General features: G+C 38.4%; 1 protein-coding gene across 1 annotated transcript in view; it reads right to left on the bottom strand.

Moving 5' to 3' along the window:
* Positions 1-17,108, bottom strand: part of CTNNA3 (catenin (cadherin-associated protein), alpha 3) — a 2,468,838-nt gene that overhangs the window by 2,360,738 nt on the left and 90,992 nt on the right. The window contains exon 3 of the mRNA XM_006835815.1: positions 14,343-14,509. Coding sequence (XP_006835878.1) covers positions 14,343-14,509 — 167 coding nt within the window. The remainder of the gene's footprint in view (positions 1-14,342; positions 14,510-17,108) is intronic.

Genomic DNA, 17,108 nt, shown 5'->3' on the forward strand with positions numbered 1-17,108 from the left:
TGATTGGAAGAGATCCATATTTGAGCCCATTCCAAACAGAGGTAACCCAACAGAATGCGGAAATCATCAGACCATATCATTAATATCACAAGCAACTATAATTTTACTAAAGATAATTTTTAAATGGTTTCAAAAGTACATTGATTGGGAACTGTCAGAAATTCATACTGGATTTAGAAGAGGACATGTTGATGTCAGATAGATCTTGGCTGAAAGCAGACAATACCAGAAAGATGTTTACCTGTGCTTTATTGACTATGCAAAGGATTTCGATTGCATAAATCATGACAAACTATGGATATAATTGGGAAGGGGTATTCCAGAGCCTTTAATTGTGCTCTTGAGGAACTTGTACATAGACCAAGAAGCAGATGTTAGAATAGAACAAAAGGATATTGAATGGTGTAAAAGATGGGCACCAGGGTTGTATCCTTGCACCATACACATTCAATGTGTATGCTGAGAAGCAACATTATATGAAGAAGAAACTGACATCAGGATTGGAGGAAGATTCAGTAACAACGTTCACTATGCAGATGATACAACTTTGCTTGCTGAAAGAGAAGAGGACTTAAAATACTTGATGATGAAGATCAAAGATGACAGCCTTCAATATGTATTGCACTTCAATGTAAAGAAAACAAAAATCTTCACAACTGCACCAATATTTAACCTCATGATAAATGGAGAAAAGCTTTTCATTTTGCTTGGATCGACAATCAACACTCATGAAAGCCAACAGTCAAGAAATAAAATGACGTATTATATTGGACAAATCTGCTGCAAAAGACCTCTAAGTCTTCAAGAGTAAAGAGATCAGTTTGAGAACGAAGGTGTGCCTGACCCAAGCCATAGTGTTCTCAATAGCCCCATAAGCATTTGAAAGTTGGACAGTGAATAAGGAAGACTGGAGAAGAGCTGATGCGTTTGAATTATGATGTTGGAGAAGAAAATTAAAAGTACCTTGGTCGGCCAGAAGTACAAACAAATCTGCCTTTACAGAGCTACAGCCAGAGTACTCCTTGGAAATCAGGTTGGTGAGACTTTGTCTCTCATACTTTGAACAATTTATCAGGAGAGACCTGTCTCTGGAGAGGTATATCATGCTTGGTAAGGTGGAGGAAGATCTCCAACAAGATGGATTGGCACAGTGACAGTGGCAATGGCCTCAAACATAACAACAGTTGTGAGAATGACTCAGGACCCAACAATGTTCCATTCTATTTAGCATGGGCTCACTATGAGTTTGAACCCATTTGACAGCACCTAACAACAATCTGGTGTAGCTCCGTGGGCGAATGCAATGGACTGCAAAATCATTTGAACCACAAGGTTGAGGGTTCAAGTTCACCAGCCACTCCTTGGAAACCCTAAAAGGGTCGCTATGGGTCGGAAATGACTTGACAGCACTTAACAACAACAACAAGGAGCTCTGGTAGCGTAGTGGTTACGAGTCGGGCTGCTAACCTCAAGGTCAGCAGTTCGAACCTACCAGCGGTTCCATGGGAGAAAGATGAGGCTTTCTGCTCCTGTAAAGATTTACAGCTTCTGAAACCCTGTGCAGGGTCACTATGAGTTGGAACTGACTCCATGGCACATAACAACAACAACAGTAACCAGGCAGGAGTGTGGTAGCTCTGTACAAGAAGCACAGTATTGCAAACTGAGGTCAGAAGTTCAAGTCCACCAGCCACTCCACAGAAGCAAGATAAAGCTTTTTACTCCCACCAAGATTTACAGCCTCAAAACCCCAAATAGGATCTCTGTGTGTCAGAACTAACTTGATAGCACTTACCAACAAGTGACAGAATAAATAAGCACTCAATTGATAACCAAACTGTTGGCAACCCAGAGGGCCCCTGGGAGAAAAGACCTAGCCATCTGGTCCCATAAAGATTACAGCCTTGATGTGACCAGTTCTGCTTGATCATACAGGGTTGCTAGGAGTTGGAACCAACTTGGTGGCTCAGAACCACAATCACCAGGAAATATGTCCATCTCTTTATTTAATACCCACACGACCTTTCACCATGTTCAGAATAAGCTTTACTATCCCCAGAGCTTGGATATATTGTCAGGAGGGAATAGTCGCTGGAGAAGGATGTCATGCTGGGTAAGATGGAGGATCAGAGAAAAAGAGGAAGACTCCCAATGAGATGGATCAGCCAGGTGGCATCATTGACGGTGTCAAGTGTGGCAGCAGTAGTGAGGTTGACCCAGCATCGGACATTGTTTCGTTCTGCTGTGCATGGGGTTGCTAGGAGTCGGTTCCGACTCAATGGCACCTGACAACAACAACAACAACAACATCCCCAGAGCTTACAGATTTTTAACTTTCCCAAAGTCACCCAACAAACAGATGAGAGAGCTAAGATTCACACAGTCTCCCTGTGGCCAAAAGCCATGTTTCCACCCTACTGTTCTGACCCCTAGAGAAAACAGGAGTCATACAAGTCAGTGTTCCCTCCAGTGAAATTAACTATTATAACATCCAGATGACAATAAAATAAAATGTGGAATCCTGAGATGTAACAATACTTCAGAAATGGATGCAAAATTTGAATAGCACCAAAGATAGATCACTTTTCTAATATAAATGCTCATAGACTGTTGTTAGCAAAGGTGGCAATAAAGCCAATTTGCCTTTCCTTATTTTTTACCTTGTCCTCTCTTAGAGTCAGGCATGCTGTATCCAGAAGAAAATCAGCACTTCCTAAAGGAACAAGCTATCTCTAAAACTGCCAAATTATGAATCCTGAATGCATTTGATTCTATACTAAATCTGAGCTGTTCGACTGCTTCTCTCCCACGGAGAGTTGCTCAGTGACCCATGTTTACACTAGTTGATGGTCTCAGTCTGTATCCTGGTAAATGTTCTATCATAATTATGTCTCTTGGGGCAGCATCAGTAGAGAGAGGATAACTTAATAAAGATAAGAAAACATGAAGAGATGGTGAAATGTGTAGACACAAACTGCGAGTCAAAACTAGAGTAACATCTCACTTACCTGACATCTAATAGGAAATAAACCTTAGCAAGGATAAAAATAAATTGTTATCTGGAAAAAATCTTAATAAGTAAGAAAAGAGCAAGTCACTAAAGGAAACATGTGGTTCCAGGGGAATTCTTCAGCACTGTACAAAAATGAACAAATTCAAAAATGTACACAAATCTGATAAACGTAGGGGTGGAACTCTGAGAATGAGCAAAGGTTTGCATGAAATATAAAAGTAAGATGAGATGGAGGGTTGGATGGATCTTCATACACTGTATGTGAAACAAGGGCAGGAAATTAAAAGGTAGTCGATTTTTATGGGAAAGCAAATTATTTATCCCATAGTGAAAAAAAATCTATAATCGCTGACTATACACTACGGTATTTATATGTATGTATTGTTCAAGCTCACCAGCCGCTCCTTGGAAACACTATATAGGGTCGCTATGGGTCAGAACTGACTTGACAGCAATTAATAACAACAATTGTTGTTGTTGTTGTTGTTGTTGTTGTTGTTGTTAGGTGCATCGACTCATAGTGACCCTGTGCACAACAGAACGGAACACTAACACTTCCTGGTCCTTCACCAAGCTCACAATCGCTGCCACATTTGAGCCCACTGATGCTGTGCCAATCCACCTCGATGGGGTTTTCCTATTTTTCTCTGGCCATCCAAGCAGAGTGGTTACGAATCGGGCTGCAAACCACAAGGTCAGCAGTTTGAAACTACCAGCTGTTCCGCGGGAGAAAGATGAGGCTTTCTGCTCCCATAAAGATTTACAACCTCAGAAACCCTATACAAGGTTGCTATGAGTCGGAACCACCATCACCACTTAACCAAACATGATATTCTTCTCCAGGGACTGACCCCTCCTGATAATATGTCCAAAGTATGAGAGATGAAGTCTGGGCATCCTGGTCTCCAAGGACCATTCTGGTTGTATGTCTTCCTACACAGATTGGTTTGTTCTTTTGGCAGTCCATGGTACTTGTAATGTTCTTCTCCAACACCACAACTTAAATGCATGAATTCTTCTACAGTCTTCTTATCCACTGTACAACTTTCAGATGCATGTGAGGTTACTGAAAATACCATGGCTTGTATCAGGCACACCTTAGTCCGTAAACTGACATCTTTACTCTTAAACACTTTAAAGAGATCTTGTGCAGATTTCCCTAATGCAGTACATCATTGATTTCTTGACTGCTGCTTCCTTGAGTGTTGATGGTTGATCTGAACAACATGAAGTCTTTGACAACATCAATCTTTTCCCCCATTTATATAAAATGTCTATTTACAGTGTGTATATACATGTCATGGAGTCCTGGTGTGGCACTGTGGGTTAATGCGCCAGACTGCAAAGTCTTTTGAACTGCAAGGTCAGTGGTTCAAGCGCACCAGCGTGAACCCTATACAGGGTCGCTATGGGTCAGAATCGATTCTATGACACTGAACAACAACAATATGTATGTCATAGTGTGGTGCTGTAGGATAAGCACTGGGTTGCTAATCACAGATTGGTTTAAACCCACCAGCTGCTCCTCAGAAACCCTATACAGGTTTGCTATGAGTTGGAACCAACTCCATGGCACTTTACAACAACCACAACAACAGTGACAACTACAAATTGGGATAAATGCTCCTCAGAAACCTTATACAGCATCACTATGAGTTGAAACCGATTCTATAGCACCTAACAAAAAGCAGAAACCATGATGTATTCAAAGTATCATGTGCTACCAGAGGAACAAACAAATCTGTGTTGGAAGTACAGCCAGAATGCTCTTAGAAATCAGAATAGTGAGACTTGCTTCTTATACTTCAGACATGTTATCAGAAGGGACCAGTCCCTTAAGAAAGACATCATGCTTGGTAAAGTGGAGGGTCAGAAAGAAAGAGGAAGACCCTCAACAAGATGGACTGACAAGTTGACAGCAGAAACGGACTCAAACATAACAACAATGATGAAGGACCAAGCACTTTTTTCTTCTGTTGTGCAGAAGTTCGGTCGCTCTGAGTCAGAACTGACTGAACGGCATCTAATAACAAATAGAAGCCAAGAGGGGAGATGAGTATATAGCAACTATTTATTGCATTAGCGTGAACAGGACTTTAGGGGTATATGGAAGAACAAAGAAAAGTATGTAGGGAGAAAGGAGATGGGAAAGCCATGAGGTTACATGTCTAAAAGATGATTAAGATTTCTAAAATTCACAGTGAAGCTGTTTATAATACATTCTTATAATATAAAACCCCTTCCATTTCATCTCCCAAGAGTTACTATAAAATGTACCACACACAAAGACATGGCTTGTCTGGAAGAGTTCAGGGGTGTATGGTATGTGTGTGCATGTTAAAATCAAGGAGAAAAGACCAACTTCCAACTCTGGATGAACATAATGTAGAACAGGGATAAAAAGATAATCCACAAATAAAGCAGTTCAGTGCATGCAAAGGTAACCCTGGGAATACGAGCTCTCAGGATATTTCTAGAAATCTTGTTTGAAACACTGTACTTGACAGAACAAGGGATAAGGTTTTGAGCCAATTATATGTAGACATTAAGGGCAAGGAGATCCCAATAGACAATTAATCAGAAAACGTTAAGTAAATGAATTGTAATTGAAAAATGAAGGTAAAAAATTGATAAAAAGAAAGAAAATAAAAGCAAGTAGTGGTCACTTAAAGCTCTTACAGGTTTATTAAGGGTAAACCATGTCATTCTAACTTCATTTTCTTTGTAAATGGAGCTACTAGACTGATAAATTCACAGTGTTGTTATTGTTAAGTACTGTGGAGGAGGTTCCAATCCACAGTGACCTTGTATAGGGTCTTTGAGGAGCAGCTGGTGAGCTTGAACTGCTGACCCTGTGGTTCAAACAAATTTTGTAGACCAGCACATTAACCCACAGCGCCAAAGCAGAACTCCAAATTCACAATGGCACAGACTCTATGTTTTGACTTCAGAAAGACCTTTGAGAAAATGTTTGAAGATGAAATCAAGAAACATGGTGTAAATACTAGGCCAATGAAGCGAGTTTGAGTTCATTTCAATAACATTACTAAAGCGCTGGTATTGGATTGGTGTTATCTGAAAAGGAGATATGACAGTGTTTTGCATGTTAATGAACATTGTTACGTTAATGATTTTGATTAATTTTTAAATGAACCTGATTAGGAGGGGAAGACAAAAAAATTTAGAGTCAAAAAGATCGTGATGAAATATAACAAAAAGTCAAATATATGGTGCGATGAGTATAAATGTAACATCTACATTTAAATGTTAACCAAAAAAAAAATCTAGTCTCAGATAAGATGGCCTAGATTAAAAGAAGTTGGAAAGCAGACGTTAGAGGTTTTAATTACTCACTGAATCAATAGAGCAACAAGGCTACCATAACATTAGATATCAAATTAAATCAGGGAGACAATTATCTGATTATTTTATGGAATGTTCACATCACAATTTTGTTTTGGTTTCAGAATGCCATATCATAAGGGAGTACTGCAGGATAATGCACTGGACCACAAGGTTGGTTTGAACCATAAGGTCGGTGGTTCAAACCCACAATCCGCTCCTTGAAAACCCTACACAGGGTCTCTATGAGTGGGTACCAACTTTGTAGGCACTTAACAACAACAACAATCTACCATCTGGAATCCTGGCATGGTGCTGTAGGATAAGAATGGGACTGTGAATCACAAGGTCATAGGTTCAAACTCACCAGTGGCTCCTTGGAGAGCTGAAACTGACTTGACATCACTTAACAACAAATATCTAGAATACGTATAAAAACATTTACAGAGTTTATTTCAGAGAGTTCTCTGTCTTGTGATAACAAATTAGTAATTCATTCTAAGCTTTGTGCTGGAGAAAATAAATAATGCTTGATGAAATATGAAATACTTCATCTCAAAAACAGTGAGGATGTTCCTAAAATTAGTTGTAAGAAAAGTAATGTTGAGCATACAATCCGAGATAGCCATACCCATAAGAACATGACACCATGGGTAAAAACCAGCAAAAAGCAGAAGCAGACTCCCAGAGGTCAGAATGAGAGTTTCTGACCTTTTTACAGTTTTCCATGTTCAAGAAAATGAACACTGTAAGCCAAGGTTGTCAGGACTGAAAATTTCAGCAGGAAACTAAAAACCACACAAAGTGACATGTCCAACATGAAAAGAATTTAGAAAAATACTAGATTATCCAGAGTGGTCAATGGTCAAGGAAGGCTTAAGGTAGATAAGGGAAGCCCTAAGTAATAATCAGCTTTTGAAAGGGGCAAAAAATAAGCCTTTACTATTGCTTTGATGGTGTCCTGGTGTAGCACTGTAGAATAAGCTCTGGAACGCAAGGTTGGTTTGAACCACAATGTTGCCAGTTCAATATCACCAGCCACTCCTTGGGAACCCTGTATAGGGTCGATATGAGTCAGAAACTACTCAATGGCACTTAACAAAAACAGCATTGCTTTGATACTGTGTTGCTCCAGTAAACAAAACTAGAAGAAATCAATGGGAAGCTTTAAGATAAACAGCTTCAAGTTCAGTTTAAAGAAAATATCTCCAACAATTAGAATTGTCCAAAATAAGGTTCATTCTCTCAAAGAACTGATTCATTGTTATGATTATATATATTGTCAGACAGCTGTATATATTGTACATGGTAAAAGAAAGTTTATCTACTTCAAGAAAAATATTTGATTACAGAGACACTGAATTTTCTCCACTATTATTCTTTGGATTCCAAGTAGAAATTTAATATAACCATAAACATTACAAGAAAAACTTCTAAAGCAGTATTTCCCAAAGTACACTTGGACAGAGTTCCAGTCCTGACAACCTTGGCTTACAGTGTACTATTGACAGTTTGTCGTGCTGTGATGGCTTGCATGTTGCTGTTACTCCGGAAGCTATGCCACCAGTAATTTTAAATACCAGCAGAATCACCCATGGTAGACCGATTTCAAATGAGCTTCCAGACAAAGACAGACTAGGAAGAACGAGAGATGGACTATTTCTGAATATTTAATCACTGGAAACCATATGAGTAGCAATAATAGAATACTGTCAGATCACGCCAGAATATTGAATACTAACTGAAACATGATGAAGTGCACCAAAATATTGTCAGATATAGTGTGGGAAGATGAGATCCTCAGGTTGGAAGGCACTCAAAATACAACTGGAAAAGAGCAGCCTCCTCAAAGTAGACTTGACCATGATGAAATAAATGGAGTAAAGCCTCCGGGAACTTCATTTGCAGAGGGGACATCACTCAAAATGAAGAGAAACTGCTGTAAACATCCATTAATAATCATGGAATGTACAAAGAATTAATCTAGAAAAATTGGAATACAAAAACATCCATGTCCTAGGCATGGACTGGTATTGGCCATTTTGAAACTGACAGTCACATGGTTTACTATGTGGGGAATGACAAATTAAAGAGGAATGACGGCACATTCATCATTAAAAAGAACCTATCAAGATTTGTCTTGAAATACACTGTGATAGGATAATATTCATATGCCTACAAGGAAGACCAGTTAATATCACTGTAATTTAAATTTACACACCAACCACTAAAGCTAGTCAAGATGAAATTGAAAAATTCTACCAACTTCTTCAGTCTGAAATTGATCAAACATGCAATCAAGTTGTATTGATAATTACTGGCAATTGGAATTCAAAGGGTGGAAACAAAGAGGAAGGGTCAGTAGTTGGAAAATATGGTCTTGGTGACAGATACGATTCTGGAGACCGTATGACAGAATTTTGCAAGACCATTGGCTCCTTCATTGCAAGTACCTTTTTTAAACTACATAAAAGCTGACTATACACATGGACTTCACCAGATGGTATATACAGAAGCCAAAATGACAACATATGTGAAAAGAGAAATTGGAAAAGCTCCAATGTCATCAATCAAAACTAAAATGCACAAAAAAGTGAGAAATCTAGCTTGAAAAGAATTTAGAGGTCAGAGGCAGGCTGTCAAACAAACGATCAATTGCACATATTCAAGTTCAGGCTGAAGCTGAAAAAAATTAAAACAAGTCCATGAGTCAAAATATGACTCTGAACATACCCCACCTGAACTTAGAAATCATCTCAAGAAAAGATTTGATGCATTAGACACTAAAGTACAAAAAACAAGAGTTGTGGGACGACATCAAGAACATAATACAAGTAGAAAGCAAAAAGTCATTAAGAAGGCAAGAAAGAAGGAAAAGACAAAAATGGATGTCAAAAAAGACAATAAAACTTGCTCTCCAATGTAAAAATGCTAAAGCAAATGGAAGAAATGAGGAGGTAAAAGAACTGAGTAGAAAATGTCAAAGGTCACCTCAAGAAGTCAAAGCCAAATATTATAATGAAATGAGGGAAAATCTGGAGATAGAAACCAAAAGGAAAGAAACACTCAGCATTTCTCAAGCTGAGGGAATTGAAGAAAAATGTCAAGGCTCAACTTGTAACACTGAAGGATTCTATGGCAAAATACCGAATGATGCAGAAAACAACAAAAGAAGATAGAAGAAATACACAGAGTCACTGTACCAAAAATAAATGATCGATGTTCAACCATTTCAAGAAGTAGCATATGATCAAGAACAAATGACACTGAAGGAATATGTCCAAGGTGCATTTCAGGCACTGGCAAAGTAAAGCCTCCAGGAATTCACAGAATACAAGTTGAGATCGTCTAACAAACTGATGCAGCAATGGAGGTACTCACTCATCAATGCCAAGAAGTTTGGGAGACAGCTACCTGACCAAGTGAATGGAAGAGATCCATATTTGTGCCCATTCCAAAGAGAGGTGACCCAACAGAATGCAGAAATCATCGGACAACATCATTAATAACTTATACAAGTAAAAATTTTGCTAAAGATAATCCAAAAACAGCTGCAACCGTACATTGACAGAGAACTGCCAGAGGTTCAAGCCAGATTCAGACAAGGACTTAGGACAAGGGATATCACTGTTGACGTCAGTGGGTTGGCTGACAGCAGAGAATACCAGAAAGATGTTTACCTCTGCTTTACTGATTATTCAAAAGCTTTTGATTGTGTGAATCATGACAAGCTGTGGACAACATTGTGGAGAATGAGTATTCCAGAACACTTACTTGTGCTCATGACGACCTATACATAGAACAAGAGGCAACTGTTAAAACAGAACAAGGACTTGTTAGAACACTGAATGGTTTAAAATCAGGAAACGTATGTGCTAGGGTTGTATTCTTTCACAACACATAATCCAAGAAATGAGATTATATGAAGAAGCACATGGTATCAGGATTAGAGGAAGACTCATTAACAACCTGCAATATGCAGATGATACAGCCAAGCTTGCTGAAAGTGATGAGGACTTAAATTTACTGATGAAGATCAAAGAATACAGCCTTCAGCATGGGTTGCACCTTAATGTAAAGAAAGCAAAAATCCTCACCACTGGACCAATAAACAATATGCATATAAATGGATAAAAGATTGAAGTTGTCAAAGACTTCATTTTGCTTGGATCAACCATCAGCACTCATGGAAGCATCAGTCAAGAAATCAAACTTCATATTGCATTGAGCAAATCTGCTGCCCAAGATCTCTTTAAAGTGTTCAAGAGCAAAGATGCATCTGACCCATGCCGTGGTATATTCAATACCTCATATGCATGTGAAAATTTAACAATGAATAAGGAAGACCATAGAATAATTGATGCATATGAGTTATGGTGTTGAAGGAGAATATTGAAAGTACCAGGGACCACCAAAAGAACAAACTAATCTATGTTGGAAGAAGTACAACCAGAAAGCTCCTTGGAAGTCAGGATGGCCAGACTTCATCTCTCATACTTTGGATACAGTATCAGGAGGGACCAGTTCCTGGAGAAGGACGTCATGTTTGGTAAAGCAGATGGTCAGAGAAAAAGAGGATGATCCCCAACGAGGTGGATTGGCACAGTGCTAACACCAATGAGATCAAGTGTAGTGTGCGTTTCTGTTGTGCATAGGGTTCTGTTGTACATAGGGTCACTATGTATCGGTACTGACTCAATGGCACCTAACACCAACAACAATAAAAATCTCAAAACAGAGTACAGTGGCTCCATATGATAAGCACTAGACTGTGAATACCAAGGTCCACGGTTTGAGCATGCCAGCCACTTCATGAGAGGAAGATGAGGATATCTACTCCCAAAAAGGTTTAAAGCCTCAAAAACCACTATAAGTTGGAATGGACTTCAAAGCACTTAACAGTAATTTTTTTTAAATTATTTTGTCTTCATTCTATGTGAAACCTCATAAGAATTGAGTGGATAAAATTCAAGTACAAAATTTTCATAAGGAAAAAAACATCACAATTTGCCACAAAAGATCTTCCTTTCTCTTGTATGTCATTTTCATTTTCAATGATGAGGCATCATTGTTACAATGTATATGCTTAGTAAAGAGCTTTTAAAAACTGTCCAAGATCAAACTCTGACAAAGGCACCAATAAGTGCAAAATTGGTTGTTCCTGACATTTAACAATCTGTTCTAGGCCTGTGGACTTTTCTAAACACTTCTAAAAGCTATTTGTAGCAAAATTGTTCTCAGCCTTGGTGTACTAAGTTGCAAGAATTTGTTTTTTTGTTTGGTTTTTTTTCCCCGTTGCCTTGAGCAAGATACTTAAATTCAATTCTCCCCAGTTATCCCATCTATAAAATAGGAATGTTAATTATAAAGCTGTTGCGATGATTGAATTAAAGAAATTAATTCATCAGCACAGTGTCTAACACACTATTAAAAAAAATAAATACTAAGCATATTTCATTGTAAAAAGTATTACTTTGCTTGTTTGACCTCCAATTACCTCCTGTTTCATTTGAATGACTTGATACGCCTAAATTATCTAACACTTAATAGGCATTCAATCAAAATGCTAGTCAAAGTGGTTGTGGTCTTTCTAAATAAATACTTCTTACATGACTGTGAAGGTGGTAATTTTCATCTTACAAAACTCCTCAATTTGTTTTATCTCAAATCTATGGTCTGAATGTAGAAAATAGTGGGGTCATTAAAACTAGCAATTACCTGGCAGCTAATCTTCCCTAACCATCCTTGTTTATAGCATTATATTAGAGTCTGTGTTCACACATGAAAAAAAATTTATCTCAGAAATGTTCAGTTATTTGTCTAAGGTTATAGAACAAGCCAATAACCAAGTAAGAATAACCTTCATCCAATTATGATACTTACAAACCCACTATGTCCCTTTCCTAAAAAACTACTTAAACAAAGCAAAAGAAAAAAGTGTTAAATTATTTGCTTGTTTGTTTTATGGTAATAAAGCTATCAAAAGGTGAGGAGTAGAAAAGTACAGGCGGGGGGGGGGGGGGGCGTGCAAAAAGTTCATGGAAACCTGAAATGGAAGAATAATGGGATAGAAATGTAGGGCCATTCTTCTTTAGTGCTAAAATAAGTAATTTTTGCTGTTAAGTGGTGTTGAGTCCATTCTGACTCATAGCGACCTTGTGTAGGGTTTCTGAGTAGCATCTGGTGGGTTTGAACTGCCAACTTGATGGTTCAAAACAACTTTGTTGCATTATCCTGCAGTACCACACCTGCCGCCAAAGTAATAGTGACTACGAAAAGGAAGTAAAGATAGGTTTAGTTTAGCAATTGGAGAAAGTGATTTTGACAAGAAGGTTGCATGCTTCATGGAGTAATACTAGTACAATTGGCAAGTGCCTTTATGAAAACATAGATATGCTTATGAACAAAAGTGTAAGGTTACTATTTAACTCAGGAGATAAACACAGACATTTCAAGATGCTCTTGCAAGCTTAATGACTGGATTAAACAAAATTAATTGTTGTTGTTATTAAATGCTGTCGAGTCAATTCTGACTCATAGTGACCCAGTATAGGGTTTCTGAGGAGTAAATGGTGGGTTTGAAATACCAACCTTGTGGTTAACAGTCCAGTGCTTATCCTATAGCGCCACACCAAGGCTCCAAAAATAAATTGAAAGTGAAAAAAGACTTCAGTAAAATTCTCTTTCTACTAAGCCTGTGTTAAAACAAATCTGTCTACCAAAACAAAGCAAGCAGATAGATACCTTACTGCCTTTGTTATCTCCTCATGAGAGTCCTGGTGTGGTGCTGTGGGCAAAGCACTGGACCACAAGGTGAGTTGGAAGCACAAGATTGCAGGTTCAAACTCACCAGCCACTCCTTGGAAACCATATATCGGGTTTGATGGCACTTAACAACAACAAACGTTAAAATATACACCAACATCACAAGGTCTGTCTGAACTGTGAGTTTGCTGGCTTAAATTCACCAGATGCTCCTTGGAAACCCTATACAGGATCACTATGAGTCGGAATCGACTTGATAGCACTTAACAGCAATAACTACTCCTCATTTATCAATTATCTTGTTATCCAAAATTTCATATTTATGACAATAATAGAAACTCTACTGTCTATGACTATTTTGTACATTAACAAAATACATCTGGAAGGAGTGAACACCAAGGTACTAGGGAGAGAAGTGCTGGCTGTGATGGTTAAGGTTGTATGTGATGTTGGTTGAACCAGGATCCTCAGTGGCTGGGCAGTTATGTGGTAACGGTGTGCCAACTCATAACCACTACACTACCAACGCTCCTTGGGCAGCTATAAAGTCATGTATAAATAACACATTTTGTGACCTAATGTGGCCAACCTCTAATTTTGCATAATTTTCATTTTCATATAATGACCTGGTCTTTAGAACTTAATCATGTCAGTAAGTGAGAAGTGGGTGATACTTTATTCCTATTAAATCCAACTATACATTTTTCCTAATGGATTACTACAGATATCAGTGGCTACCAGCAACACAGTTATCTTGGATCAAGAGGAGATGGCAAAATAGTATTCCTTTACAAACTAAGATAACCTCTCAAATGTCTTAAGCTTTAAAGATTTGATTTTCCAAATTATTCATAATTTAGAGGGGCTGTATTAGGAAATGTGAAGAAATATGAAAAATAACATGCATACAAAAAACTAGCCATGCAAAAGCATAATCACATAGGGCATAATAATTTAAATGGTCAAAACCTAGAAATTTCTCCTAGACATTTCTTTATCAGTAAGAAACCTTGCTTCAATTTCCCACTGGATTTCCAACTAGCTTCCGACTTAGTCCTTCTGAGGTATATATTAGTCTTCACAATCCAGCCCAGTCAGCTTCTGATGGGTGTTGTTAAGAAATGAAGCTGAAACAGGGAGACACTAGAATTGAGGTCAAATTCAGAAAATGGAATTAGAAGTGAGACTCATGTTAAGGTAAATGAAGTCATCTTTTACTTACAGCTGACACGTGCTGCAAGAGATACATGACATCAATCATGTCTGCAAGGATAAGGAGTCTAGTAACTGCAGACAGCAAGGCACGGGCGGCTTGAACCACAGCCTCCCTCTTTGGGAGATAACAGGGGTCATCTGTAAATCTTTCAGCAGATACTTTCAGAGCTCCACCTGAAAAACACAATCCCCAAATATATTACAACTTTCAGTTATGTCTATTTCACCATTTTATCAGCCACCTAATTCCAAGCACATTCAATGACTAAGCATAATGTGAAAATACTGTCAGTTGGCACAAGAATATAACATCTTAATAAACAAAGCAGTTTAAATTGACATTTGTTTTTGATAAATGCTCTGCAATTTACGATGCATGAGACCATCCTCTTGCAAGAAAATTGTGTTCAATTGACTAGACACATGTAGTAAAATTGCTGTCAACTTCCGTATTGGCTTGACTCATTTGTTGTGAAAGGTTTCATTACTAAGACTTCAACTGGAAACAATCCTGTTAATCAAAATAAGGTAAATCTTCATGGAGTTCCTTTCCAAATCATTGGATGTTAGAAAAGAGCTAGCCTTGAAGTTAATAAAACAGAAGCTCTCTGATAAGAGTTTAGCAAAGGCAGGTAGGTTTATCCTAAACTAGTAATAAGGAGCTCTGGTAGCGTAGTGGTTACGAATCGGGCTGCGAACCTTAAGGTCAGTGGTTCGAAACTACCAGCAGCTCCGCGGGAGAAAGATGAGGCTTTCTACTCCCGTAAAGATTTACACCCTCGGAAACCCTGTACAGGGTCGCTATGGGTCGGAACCGACTCGACGGCACTTAACAACAACTTAACAGTAATATAATAAACTATAACCTACCACAAGGTTGGTGGTTCAAACCCACTAGCTACTTCTCAGAAAACCTATACAGGGTCGCTATGAGTTTCTACTGACTCAATAGCACTGAACAGCAACAGCATGCTTAGTCACAGAAATAATGGTACTTCACTGTTAGAGAAATAGGCACACTTATCTTTTAAGTTTTTCATTTAAAATATGTTTTATTGCAAAAGTAATGTGTACAAATATATTTTTTAAGTTTATAGTTCAGAAGGGTATAAAATGAAATTTCTCCCTCCCCTCATTTCAGTAATACAATTGCTAGAGAATTACAGCATCCACTATTAAGTTTTTTAATTCAAGCATGTTTTATCATAAAAATACTATTTTTTAAATGTACAGTATCAATGAATATGAAGAAAAAAGGAAATAATGTTTTAATACTAATCTCCCAAAATGCCCATTCTTCAGTTCTTATATATCTATACTGAAATGTCCCATGAATGCATGTGATGGATGGATAGATACACAGACAGAAAGACAGATAGATGTTGTTGTTGTTAAGTGCCGATGAGTCAGTTCTGACCCATAGCGACTCTGTATATGTTTTCTGAGGAGCAGCTGGTGAACTTTAACCTCCCACCTTGCTGTTCAAACCAATTTTGCAGTCCAATGTATTTACCCACAGCACCACACTAGGACTCCGAATAGATGGACATACCGACCAAAAACCAAACTCCACTTCTGTGCTAGTCAATTTCACCTTACAGACAAAGCTGAAGTGCTCCACAGTGTTCCTGAGAGTCTAAATCTTTATGGGAGCTAACAGTCTCATTTTTCTCCCAACCTTACAGTTTGAACTGCCAGGCTTACAGTTAGCAGCCTAACACTTAACCCACTAAGTCACCAGACCTTCCGTAGATACAGAAATATTTTATACGTCATAGGAAGCACCTATATCAATATATGTTGTTGTTGTTGTTGTTAAGTGCCGTTGAGTGGATTCCGACTCATAGCGACCCTGTATAGGGTTTCCAAGGATCCACTGGTGAGTTGTTCTGAACCACGGGCCTTGTAGTTCAAGCCGACCTTGTGGTTCAATGCTTTATCCCACAGAGCCACACCAGGACCCCATACAGGTATTATACATGTTATAAATGGAAAATATAAATATAGAAGATGATTTACATTATACGGCCTTATCACTTATGGTTGGTGTTATGTGCCGTGGAGTCGATTCCGACTCATAGCGACCCTGTACAGGGTTTCCGAGGCTGTAAATCTTTACAGGAGCAGAACGCGTCATCTTTCCCCCGTGGAACAGCTGATAGTTTCGAACTGCTGACCCTGAGGATCGCAGCCCGATTCGTAACCACTACGCTACCATTGCGCCTTATCACTTATGGTATCACACTATAAATATAAACTTCCTACAATTTGTTCTTTGCACATTGATTAGGATACATGAAGGGACTTCAAAAAGTTCCTAAAAAAACTACATTATCTTCTAATTCCATTTTTCCACAAACTTTTTGTAGCTCCCTCATAAATGACCCATAGGAAATACAGCACAGTGATAAATAGTGTAGGCTCTGGATCCAGCCTGCCTCATTCAGCCACTTACTACCCTAAACAAATCACTTCACCTCTTCATAACGTATCTTCATCTGTAAGTGAAATTAATAATAATAATTTGTTGTTGTTATTAAATGCCATCGAGATGGTTCTGACTCACAGTGACCCTGTATAGGGTTTCCAAAGGGCGACTGGTGAGCTTGAACACCGACTTTGCAGTCTGGCACATTAAGCCACAGGCCCACACCTGGGCTCTAATAATAATAATAATAATAATAATAATAGCGCCTACATTTTTATGAGGGTTAATTAGAGGCAGTGATTAGCACTTAGTTGTTGGGATTGTTGCATCTGTTCCAACTCATAA

The sequence above is a fragment of the Chrysochloris asiatica genome, unplaced genomic scaffold, assembly GCF_000296735.1.
Source record: "Chrysochloris asiatica unplaced genomic scaffold, ChrAsi1.0 scaffold00020, whole genome shotgun sequence".
Taxonomy (NCBI): Eukaryota; Metazoa; Chordata; class Mammalia; order Afrosoricida; family Chrysochloridae; genus Chrysochloris; species Chrysochloris asiatica.